This window comes from Pocillopora damicornis, chromosome 12 (genome assembly GCF_964200805.1).
Source record: "Pocillopora damicornis chromosome 12, jaPocDami1.2, whole genome shotgun sequence".
NCBI classification, from domain to species: domain Eukaryota; kingdom Metazoa; phylum Cnidaria; class Anthozoa; order Scleractinia; family Pocilloporidae; genus Pocillopora; species Pocillopora damicornis.
Window position 1 is genome coordinate 21,201,788 of NC_142681.1, and position 11,204 is coordinate 21,212,991.

Here is an 11,204-nt window from a genome sequence, read left to right on the forward strand (position 1 = left end):
GGGTATCCATTTAAATTCTCAATAACTGATCCTTCTGCCCCATGCACAAAGTGCTTTGTTCTTTATCAATCTCTTACCTTAATCATGCTGTTTTAACACATAGCAGGAAAAAAAATTTATGGATAGTGCCTCAACAAAGACTAAAACTCACTAAACTGGTGTGGTAAGTCTTGATCAACTTTAATGAGTCCCTCGTAACAACTGAGTCAACAACACCACTTATTTTGGTTAGTTAACCAAACTCATCTAAATAAATCCTGCTTCATTCCTGCACTCCTTCTTAACGGCAAGTATTCTGTTACATTTTCCATTTGTTATATTACTAGTACCTAATAAAGTGACCATTACAGAGTCAGCCACCAATATGAATAATTAACTTTTAGGCTAGTCTAAACGTACAAGAAAATTTTGGAACAGAACAAATTTAGCATGAAAATTGCGAGATGAGAAATAAGCACACCAGTATCAAAGCTTGGTAGGATACCGCAACAAGATTTTGCCTAATTATCTCTTTAAGACAAAATTTGCAGTTAATTAGGGCTCGAAAATCCTCAAGAAAAGCAGAAAGTGAGTGAATGTAAACAGGAAACAAAGACTTCTGCACCAAAATATTGCAGGATTGACTTAATTCTTTGCGTAGTTACTTGAATTAAACCCTCACTTTTGTTTGAATACAGTAACCACTTCAGCATCAAAGTAGCCTGATCCTGATAAAAGAAACCCATTATTTTTTTATTCTAAATTATCCTGCTTTGAATGATAAAAGATAATCATATAGAGGAGTCCTTAGTTTTCATCTCATCATTGAAATCTGACAAGTAAATGACATTCCTGATCACTTCTAACAAATCAAGATGGGGAGCTGGCAATCTATCACTAACTTACTGTGGTCATAGTGTTTCTTATGAGTTGTAGGGCAAGCAGATCATCAGGGTTTTCTAAAAACCTGCTTCAAAATTTTCAACTTCTGGTGGTAGAATAGAACCTAATCCCTCCTGGCTCCTTGGAAAACAAAGAATTCTAATTCATCCACCTACTTGCCATATTTATTTATTTAAAACTTATACTAATGTTTATCATAATTTCTTTTTATAATTCCTGTTTAATAACTGACCTGATGGTGTTTGTCCCTCTGAGAACATCAAAGAAATCTAATAATATCTAATATCACCAAGAAAGCTAATATGGAGTGTTGGCTGAATTAACCTATTATAAATTAAATAGTTATACACAGCTAGAAACAAATGTCTACAAGAATTTTCACAGAGCAAAATGAACAACTACTAATAAAACAAAAGCATCAGAGCTGTTGTTAGTCCACAGTATGCAGATTAATTAGAAGTATAAGGAGGTGGAGACTCTTTGGGAGTGTCTTTAACTGCATCCTCATAGTTTGGCAGAAGACTATGAGTCTGCAAAGAAAGCAATAAAGTTTGAGTGGCTTCTTGTTACATACATAACTCATAGTGGTGGTTCACAACAAAACATTTTAACATAAGGGTGCTACTGATGTTAACAATCTCCCGTATTATATGATCATGGTAGATGAACAGGCCCTGTTATTCAAGTTGAACCTGAGAGCAACAATCACCAGGCATCACTAACAACATAAGTGTAGACCTAACAAATACTCACCACAATTTATTTTATTTATTTGCAAATTTTAGAATATTCAACTTTCAAGCTGGTTTAAATAGGGGCCAGTATTACCATCAAAACAGCCAGACCACAACACCAAGAGCTACCTTCCAAACCCATTGTGAGATATGCATGGGTTCTTTGGCATGTGCTAAAACCCAGGACACCAGAACATGCAGGAACACAGGAACATCCTGTAACTTCAGTCTTTGAAGATCTTTTTGTCTCTTGTTTTAGCTGTGACTAAATGCCCGACAGCTGGCACAGTCTCAATTGACTAAATGCCAGAAAATTTCACAGAATTTCCACAAAAGGTTCTTTCAAACTTTTAAAAATATCAAATGATTGTTTAAAAATGTCAAGTAATTCCAAAAATTACCGTAATTTCTGGCCATTTACCCACGGGTAATCTGTTGATTTTTCATTAAACGCACACCACTGCGGGTGATAGGGAGGTGCAAGTTATGTGACAATTTAAAAATCTACTCGTAGTTGAATTGGAAAAAATTATCACCCCTCAAATGAATTTTATTGTATTAAGAGTGCCACAAAGCAGCACGAAAACATGATGCCAACTCAAGTTTATTTAACGCATAATTAGTTGCGTGATAAACAAATTGCAATCGGCATGCGTGAAAACAAAACCTTGATGATGACAAAAATAATCCAAAGATATCCGGCACATCAGTAACAAATTTCCATTTAACACTAGCTTGAGCTAAAGAGAATTTTCCTGTTTTAAGGGACTTGTTAGGCCCAATCGAACCAGAGATAACGATTTTTTTCAGAAATCGCTGACAGTACTTTATAATTCAAGTTTTAACACTTGCCCAGCTTTCTTTTGACAAATCAACATGGTGTTGAACGATCGCTCGCACAAAATGTGCCCGCAAATTCGCTTTTTGTCAAGTATGAAATGTTGAGATTTGGACATGGGCCACTAGTGTTTTTACTGTATAATTTTATCAATAAAATACATACTAACATTGACACAGAATTGTGCACGTCTGAATTTCTTTGACCTTTGAACTTGACAAGGGACGCTTTCAAGTTTTCGAAAGTTAGATCAGACAACTTTTAAAAGACTGAAATGTATCACCTTAATGTTGAAATAATAAAGTTGAATAACATAAAATGCGTGTTATCCACCAGTGCGGGTAATCTGTTAACTTTTTTTTTTGCTGTATGCAATAATCCGCCAGTGCGGGTAATCAGCTGTGTGGGCAAATGGCCAGAAATTACGGTAGTTTGCTGTCTTAGAGGACAAACTCACCAAACTTGTTCATACTTTAATATTGCATGATTGTTGACACTCAGAATTCTGCCTTTCTGATCAGACTGCCAGACACAGTCTCAAATGGACTAAATGCTCAACAGTCAGACATTTTCACCAACATGTTACTGAAAGATTCCTTAAGTATGAGATATTTGTTTAGAAATGTCATGTGATTCCAAAATTTTATTTGGTTTTTTAGTGGGCAAATTATGAGGTTGAGCATATTACATTTGAAGTGATAACAATGGATTGCAGATGACATGAATGGAAAACCACCATTCTCCATGTTGCAAAACAGTGAGTTTACTGGTCAGCAAAAACTAAGATGGCGAACTTGACGGACTAAGAGCGCAAGCTACACACAAATTCAGTTTATATATTTTACATAATCAGTTTAACTTTTTTTTTTATCAAATTTAATATTAATTTTTTTTTAATTTCACAGTGTTCCAAAATGTTCTGGTGTTTCATGTTTAGGCTCATGCTGGGTTCTATTACCACAACCAAAAGAAATCAAACCAGGTTCAATGCAGTGGTAGGAAAATGGTCCCATTACCATGACATACAACACCCCTATATATGTTGTGGTAAGGTACTTGCCATATTTTCATACTGCAAGTGTACAACTTCGTAAGGATACAATACCATGGATATATTCATACAATATCTGGTGAGCGACATATTAAGTTTCTAATCAGGTAAAACAGGTTAACATTGGTTTAATAGGCCTGCATAAAACCCTACATTAAATGTAAGAAAAGAAAGCCACCTTTCAGTTTGACATCAGTCAGGTTGAAGTCAGCAAATACTCTGCTCTACATAGACAGACCAAATCAAACTTTCTAAAAAAAAAAAATTCTAACTAAATAGACAACACTCACCTCAGTTTCATCTGACTGATTGATTTGAAACATGAACGAGTTTCTGGCCTTCTTCACATGGAAACTGAGCAAAATTTTGTAACATGACCAAACACAGGCAATCAAGTAAGCCTGAAAAAAGAAAAACATCTATTCAACCAATGCTCAGTTCTCTTTTAAGACAGTGATTCAAACTGTACAAAACAAAATTTTTATTATACCCAAGATGTATCTCTCCAATAGCATGCGAGTTACTCCTAAGTAAATGTTTTATTGCATGTAACAAGAGCAACAGGCCAGATTAGCTTACCTTAATAGTTAGAATTGTTACAGACACCACCACAACTGTCAACATCAGAGTCTTCATGTCCATTTTGTCCACAGCATCACCAACAGGAAAGTTGGGCTTTAAACCAACACAAGGAGTCAAAAAAAGTATACTTTATTAAAATTAAAAATGATTAAGATGAGGTCAACAAAAATACTGAAAAGACATACACTTCCAACATAAACTGGAACCCTACTGACTCAAACTTATTTATTTCCCTTAAGAGTTTGAGTTAGCTGGGTTATACAGTACATCTTTATCTCAGGTGGTTTTGCAACAAAAGGCAAAAAACAATCAAAACCCTTGCCCCATTGTGCCAATGCTTACGTCCAATCTTTCTGAACAAAAACCTTTATTAAAAAGAGTCTCTCTGCAAAAAAGCCATCATCAATTATTTTTAAGCACAAGAAGAACCACATAAAACAATTCATTCACACAACATCAGGATGACGAGATGAAAATGAAAATATAATTTAGCAATTAAATTTAACTACCAACCCAAACTTGAGACTCACATTGTTCTTTAGCATGAGTTTCAGCTCTGGTATATAACTGATTGCACCAACAGCACCCAACAGATTCACACAGAAATCAAACACTTGCATACAAAAAAATGGCAGCAGATAAGTTGGCTCACGCTGAAACATACAAAACAGCAAGTAAATTTAATCTTCTGCTTATCTCTGAGATACAATGAATACCTGACAACGTCAGACACTTGAGTTCCTAGTAATCAAGGTTTGATTCTATTCCAAACAATCTCAAAGATATAATACTTACAGTAATGGCACCATAAATCAGCAAAATTGTGATCAGAAAGGAGAAAAATGCTATAGCCAGTGCAACTGAGTTATCAGCTGAAAACATGAAAGAAATGATTTTAATTTAACCACACCATGAACACTTTGTAACTGTATCAGGTGAGGAGGCAAAGCTTTTATGTCTTACTGTTAGCTTCTTTTTTTTTTTAATTAATTTTATTTGAAATATTAAGCAGAACTCTCTCTGAACTTTAAATTTTTAAGGCTGTTCATTTTATTCACAAAAACCTTTCTTTTGAGAAAGCAGCACAACAGATTAGAAAAACAAATAAAGAAAAAAAAAGGAAAAATACTGAAATTCCAGAATGTTTCCAGACCACAACAGCATATCAAAGCTATGCTTTCATACAAACCTGATCGTGGTGTGGTGCCATAAGTTTCAAAGTACCTCTCTTGGTACAGTTCTGGATGCAGCAACATTTGAGTCAACACCACCAAACCAGCAATGTGAATCAACTAATAAACAGAACAAAATCAACATGCCCTTGTCAGCTAATGTAGCTGCCTTTCTCAGATAAGAAGGAGGAGGAAATTCTTCTTCTAATGTACAAGGTGCCACAAAGTCAAAGATGGGTATTTTCCTATGGTTTGGGATGAGGGCCTTCCCAAACATCAGAGATTGAGATTTCCAGGGAAAGTGAGTCCAGATCAAAGATGACAATTCATGTGAAAGGAAGTTGGGGAAGCTAGGATGGTAAACCTTTCTGTGGATACTAATTTCTAGTCATTCTCAGAACCTTGCAGCATCTTAAAATGAAGGAAAAAAAATGTCACAAGGATCTAGAATCACCCAGTGAATAGATTGGATTTGATTATTGCTCGCTCTGTAGGTGGTTTCCACAAATTCATAATTTAAATATATTCTAACATATTATTTGTAGAGAATTATATTATACGTAAGTAACAGTATTGGACAAACAAAAAATACTGGGAATATTGAAAAAAAGAGTATCACTTTTCTTACAAAATATCAGCAGCTCGACTTTCAGCATGCTTAAATAACATTTTCCCTTTCAGCCATAAATATGTAATACCCATGATTAATAATAGGAACAACGCAGTTGAAATCGAAAAGGAATAAGATCAATACGCATATGGTGTGTTAAAGCGTTTGTAACTTTTGGTTTCTTTAGTCGACCGGCTTCTAATTAACCTTCAAGAATCTAATAATAAATGAAATAAACAAAAATAATTCATTGCCGAAATAAATGTTTGTAAGAAGTAGTAAATTGATAAATGTATCTTCATCCGGAAGAATGATCCGAAGCTATCGAATCCGACGACTTACAGTGCGGAAGCTGAACTTAGAATAAACAGATCACATGAAGCAACCAATACTAGTGTTTGAAAAGCCGGCATAAGCTTACAGCTTTCATTACAAACATCAGAACTAAATAAACTAAATACTGAGAAGGAGATCGTCGCAATCTCACGATTGCTTACCAGATGGCAAAATCCGAGCACAATTGTGCCCAGGCGAACGTCCATACAGCAACAACAAGTCTTCATAACCGAATTCTCACCGTCTACATCATCAGACATTCTTCTCGGTTTCATCCTTCGCCAAATTCAAAGCTGAAATCCGCGATTATCTCCCAAACTACCAGCAATATTTATCAATTTCAGTAATAGCTCGGCTAATATGGCGAAACGAAATCACAAGTACCGTAAGAAGAGACTCATGGGAAATATAACGTCATCACCTTACTGCGATGCATTGTAGGATTCATCGGTCCTCACTACCTAGGGAGTAGGGAACTTAAGCAATGGACGTTTTCGAGGCGACGGCGACGTAGACCGGAAGTTAAGTCATGACCCGTGCATTACTGCGCATGATTTAGCCAACTTCCCAGCCGTAGCAGGGACGTCGACGACGTGAAGAGCGGGTGTTTGCCGTTGTGGTGAAAACGTGAGTGTTAGTTTTCTGTTTTGGTCATTTTTGTGACCTCTAACAAATGCTATTTTTCGAAATCTTACTTTTGATTTCATTGTTAATATACAGGTGACTTTTTAGCTCGATTTAACTGTTCTTTTTTGCCTTAAATTCGTCCTAACTTGTGAGTTACTCTTCTTTCTAGCTAATCGCATATAATGGTCCACTCAACAAGCACAAAATCGTAAGTGAGAATAACAATTGAATCTGTCTGTAGATTTGTACAAAAATATTTAGCCAGGGTGTACTTTGAACTCATTTATTTGACCATTTCTATTTATTTTCAGCGGGAAAACAGCAGTTTACAGCGAATTGCGATAGTTCACTTCTCTACTAATACTGAAAGGTTTAGCTATAAATATAAACATGTAAACATGTTACAACTGCTTGGTCTCGCTAATTTCACGAGAATGTTATTTTAATGCAATTCAGTGAAAAGTTCATTTTTAAAAACCTTTGGAAAGCGAGTTATATTTTCTTGAGAAATCAGTGCCTCCAATAAACTGAACTTTTCTTTAAACGGACATTTATGATTTGAGGGAGCTTTCCAAAGTACACAGCTGGATATTGAATTGTCTTTTTATGACAAATGTTTTTTTTTTACGGTCGAACCAGCCCAAGACTCCATGAATGGATCGATTATTTATATAAACTTTCTAGCTTTCGTTATTCAGATTTCGAAATTCAGTATTCATGCATGCGTAATAAACAGCGAATTTGTGTCAAATTAAGAATTAAGAATTCGATATTACTGCATCTGTTGGAACTTTCTCCATTCAAAGGTTTGAAAGATTTTTCAATCTAACGAAATTCTGAGATGCTGTAGTTTCTAAAATTCATTGCTAATTACGCATGCAGGAATGCTGAATTTTAATTCTTACAACACAAAAATATGCAAATGATCTAGCCATAAATGGTTGTATGGGTTTATTCTTGTCCTCGTTCAACTGAAAAATAGCTTTTCATGTCTAGTGTTAGAACTTTTACAATAATTGTTGTAAGGTAAAATTTGTATGTTTCATGGACAACCAGACAATTGCACCAGAATTTTAAATTAGCCTGTTTCTGTTCTCTGTTGCATGTGCAGCTATCAATCACAAATAAACAAAACAATCTTTTTTTTGTCTTAATGTTACCTAGAACAGTGATGGAATGGACAAAGCAGCATGACAAGGCTCTTCTGGGTGAAATGACAATCAGTGATCTTTTTCAATACAAGAAGGGCACTCCAGAAAGGGGTCAATTATGGGATTCTATTGCTGGTAATTTAAATGCAATGGGTTACCCAAAGTTTAAAGTTGCAAAACGGTCATGTCGTGATCGTTGGACACTGTTACGCACAAAGTATAAAAGAAGGATGTCAGAAGAAATCCAAGCAACTGGAATAGATGCTGAGGTTGGAGAACTTGATGAGATCATTGAAGATCTTATTGGAAAAGAAGATGCTGCTATTGACAGTGATAAAGAAGGAAAGAAGAAAGCTGAAGCTGATAAAAAGGCAGCAGAAGAAATACGGATTAAGGCTATGGAACGGTTTGGAAAAACCAGCAAAAGAGGTGGAGAGGGTGGAGAGGAAGGAGCCAAAAAGAAAAAAAGGAGAAGTGGCAGTGATGCAGTAGAATTTCTCAGAGAAAAAGCAAAGTTAGAACATTCTCTGAGAGAGGAAGAGCTACAGTTAAGGAAAGATCAACAAAGCCAAACACTGTTGATATTACAGCAACAACAGCAGATGAATCAAGCATTGCTCACCCTCATGGAAAAAATGTTGCCTAAAGAGAGGAATTAACTGTTAATTACTGTAACTTAATTTGTTGTTGTTAGCCAATGGTGTCTTTTTGAATGGCACTTTGCAGAGAGAGATTTGAATTTATGTTCATTAACTTTCATAGGACAATGGCATTTATGAAAGAAATGTTTACATTTTCATGTTATAATCATTTGAATTTGCTTATTATGATAAATGCCTCTTGGAAACTTTGGTGGCTTCTCAGTCATGCAGAAGCTGGTACGAAAAAAGACAAATAAGGCTTAAACATTTTGTTGTTAATTTATTGGTTAAAATTGTTGGACTGTACATGTTGAATATATGTTTATAACAAGTGTCTGAAATTTTGTGCCTCATAAACTCTGCTACACCCAACAACCCTTGACCATGATAGGTTTATATGCATTTTTTTTAAATCAGCTGATTGGGAGGGGCTGCTCCTCAAGTTTCAAAAGGTAATGTCCAAGTTATTGCATATCATAACTGTTTCAAATTATACAATTTCATAAGAAGATAAAGTTCTCTTTTCTTCAACACATCAGCTATGCAAAATAGTCTTGCAGGGTGGGAGGCTCAAGGTCAAAAAAATGTTGCAGTATTGTCAAGCAACTCAAAGCATTTTGCAGAATTGCACAAACAATGTACATCTTTCCAATGCTGCTCATTCCTATCTTGAGATTCTTTTTAAAATCCATGAACTTGAAATATTCTATGATATCTCCAAATAACCACTCTACAGACACCCTTACTGAACTCATTGAACTGTTGTATGCTTCCATCAAGGGAGTAAGGTGGGGGTTCCGGAATGGCCCCTGCAGATGGACTCTTAGGGGATAAGCAGGGTTGCCATACAAACACATCGGTAGCCCTGTTGCTAAGTAGGCATAGGCTTCCAGGTTGTGAAGTAGCCCAAAATCATGCAACATTCCTGCATCATGCAACATCCCTGCATCATGCCTCCTACCCTCTAAAGTAAAGAAAAACAAAGTAATAAACTTAAGGTACTTACTATATAGTTCAACCTATGGCTTCCTAATTTTAATATACAGCAACAGAAGTGATAGTAGTGATCTTTTGTTCTTACATTTGCTCCAAACTTCTAAGATCAAGCAGTACTTTTTATATACTGCCATATATAGGCAAATGACTTTTCATTAAATTTTAGCCATGTCCTTTAAAAACTGCATCAAGTTATTCAAATCAATGTTACCCCTATTTTTGCAAACAGTATTAATAATAATAATAATAATAAGTCTTTATTAAGCACTCTAAACAACAAACGTGTTTAGTTACAATGATATGAAATCAGCAAGTATAAAACTAATAAACTAACTAAATTACTAACTGAATAACTAATAAGAGAACAAACATCTGTTAATAAAGGTCCTTTTGAAACGTTCAGTTCTGACAAGCGGGAGAGTATAATTATGGCGCCTCTTACGTAGCGTATCCATTGTTCGCTCTGGTGGCAAAAGGTCATCTAAAGCTGTTGGAAAATCGCTGTCGGTGATCTTGGCCCACAACTTCTTATCTTTTAGAATAATAATATTTTCAATCGAAAAAAGCTCTTTACAGTAGCCAAGCTTAAAAGCTCTCTTGAACAGCCTGTCTATGCGACTCAGATACTTATGATAATACGCGCACCCCATACTTCTACAGCATATGTAAATATAGGTAGAATAAGACTGATAAAGAGAAGATGAAGATGATCCAGCGGCAGTCCATAGAATTTACAAACACGTAAGATGTACAGACGACTACTGGCTTTCGATATAATATTATCAAAATGTAAATCCCAGTTACACGGATCAGATTGAAAAGTTACACCCAACAACTTCAGACATGGTTTACGCTCTATAGAAACCAGAGGAGCAGGTAAGGCCTTAGTGGATTTGCCTCTAAGAAGCATCTCCCACGTTTTCTTGAAGTTTAGTTGCATACGATTAGCAGATGTCCATGCGACAATCGATTGGACCTCCTCAGCTGCTAAATTGCCGTTATTAGCCAGCGATTTTACTGGAATACTTAATGTTAAATCATCAGCATATTTCACAAGTAAATTCTGATTTGGTAGAATGGCCTTAATATCATTGACCATAATAGAAAATAGTATAGGGCCTAAAACTGTCCCCTGAGGGACACCTCTATTGATATTTACATAGTCCGTGACAATGGCATCAACAACAACTCTTTGTTTCCTGTTCTGTAAAAAACTAATAATCCAATTGGTCACGTATGGATTTATATCAAGTGTTTTCAACTTAGAGCAGAGGATATCATGAGGGACCGAATCAAAAGCTTTGCTGAAATCAAAAGAGAAGATTCTAACACAATCAAAACCCGACTCAAGCCATTTCAGCCAAGCATATTGACACTTAATTAAGGCCATTGTCGTATTGTGGCCTTTGCGGTATGCAAACTGGTCGAAGCTAATGAAGTTCTTCATATATTGAGATAATTCTTGTCTGTATACAAGACGTTCAAAAACCCTCATTATTACATTAGTCAGCGAAATAGGCCGCAACTGTGTGCAATTTTTAAAGTTGGGCTCTTTAGGCAAGGGAGTTATGTAGGCCAATTTCC

At 35.7% G+C, this 11,204-nt stretch overlaps 2 protein-coding genes and 1 pseudogene across 2 annotated transcripts; 1 reads left to right on the plus strand and 2 right to left on the minus strand.

Moving 5' to 3' along the window:
- Positions 1-156: 156 nt before the first annotated feature.
- LOC113668900 (lysosomal-associated transmembrane protein 4A) lies at positions 157-6,524 on the minus strand. Its single transcript, XM_027184875.2, has 7 exons — positions 6,367-6,524; positions 5,277-5,379; positions 4,883-4,959; positions 4,618-4,740; positions 4,085-4,180; positions 3,796-3,906; positions 157-1,412 (listed from the first exon to the last, which is right to left on the minus strand). The coding sequence occupies exons 1-7, from the start codon at positions 6,478-6,480 to the stop codon at positions 1,332-1,334; spliced, it is 705 nt and encodes a 234-aa protein (XP_027040676.1). The 5' UTR covers positions 6,481-6,524; the 3' UTR covers positions 157-1,331.
- Positions 6,525-6,690: 166 nt separating this feature from the next.
- Positions 6,691-8,965, plus strand: LOC113664239 (uncharacterized). Its single transcript, XM_089190540.1, has 3 exons — positions 6,691-6,832; positions 7,002-7,040; positions 7,997-8,965. The coding sequence occupies exons 2-3, from the start codon at positions 7,015-7,017 to the stop codon at positions 8,640-8,642; spliced, it is 672 nt and encodes a 223-aa protein (XP_089046666.1). The 5' UTR covers positions 6,691-6,832; positions 7,002-7,014; the 3' UTR covers positions 8,643-8,965.
- A 49-nt stretch (positions 8,966-9,014) lies between these two features.
- LOC149036947 (uncharacterized) overlaps positions 9,015-11,204 on the minus strand; it is a 5,056-nt pseudogene continuing 2,866 nt past the window's right edge.

Bases quoted from the DNA above. Each gene is read 5' to 3' on its own strand.
- LOC113664239 (XM_089190540.1), top strand. From the start codon at position 7,015: ATGGTCCACTCAACAAGCACAAAATC. The intron at 7,041-7,996 runs GTAAGTGAGAAT...AATGTTACCTAG, and splicing joins CACTCAACAAGCACAAAATC to AACAGTGATGGAATGGACAA.
- LOC113668900 (XM_027184875.2), bottom strand. From the start codon at position 6,480: ATGAAACCGAGAAGAATGTCTGATGATGTAGACGGTGAGAATTCGGTT. The intron at 5,380-6,366 runs GTAAGCAATCGT...TCTGTTTATTAG, and splicing joins TGCTCGGATTTTGCCATCTG to TTGATTCACATTGCTGGTTT. The intron at 4,960-5,276 runs GTTTGTATGAAA...TCATGTTTTCAG, and splicing joins TGGCACCACACCACGATCAG to CTGATAACTCAGTTGCACTG.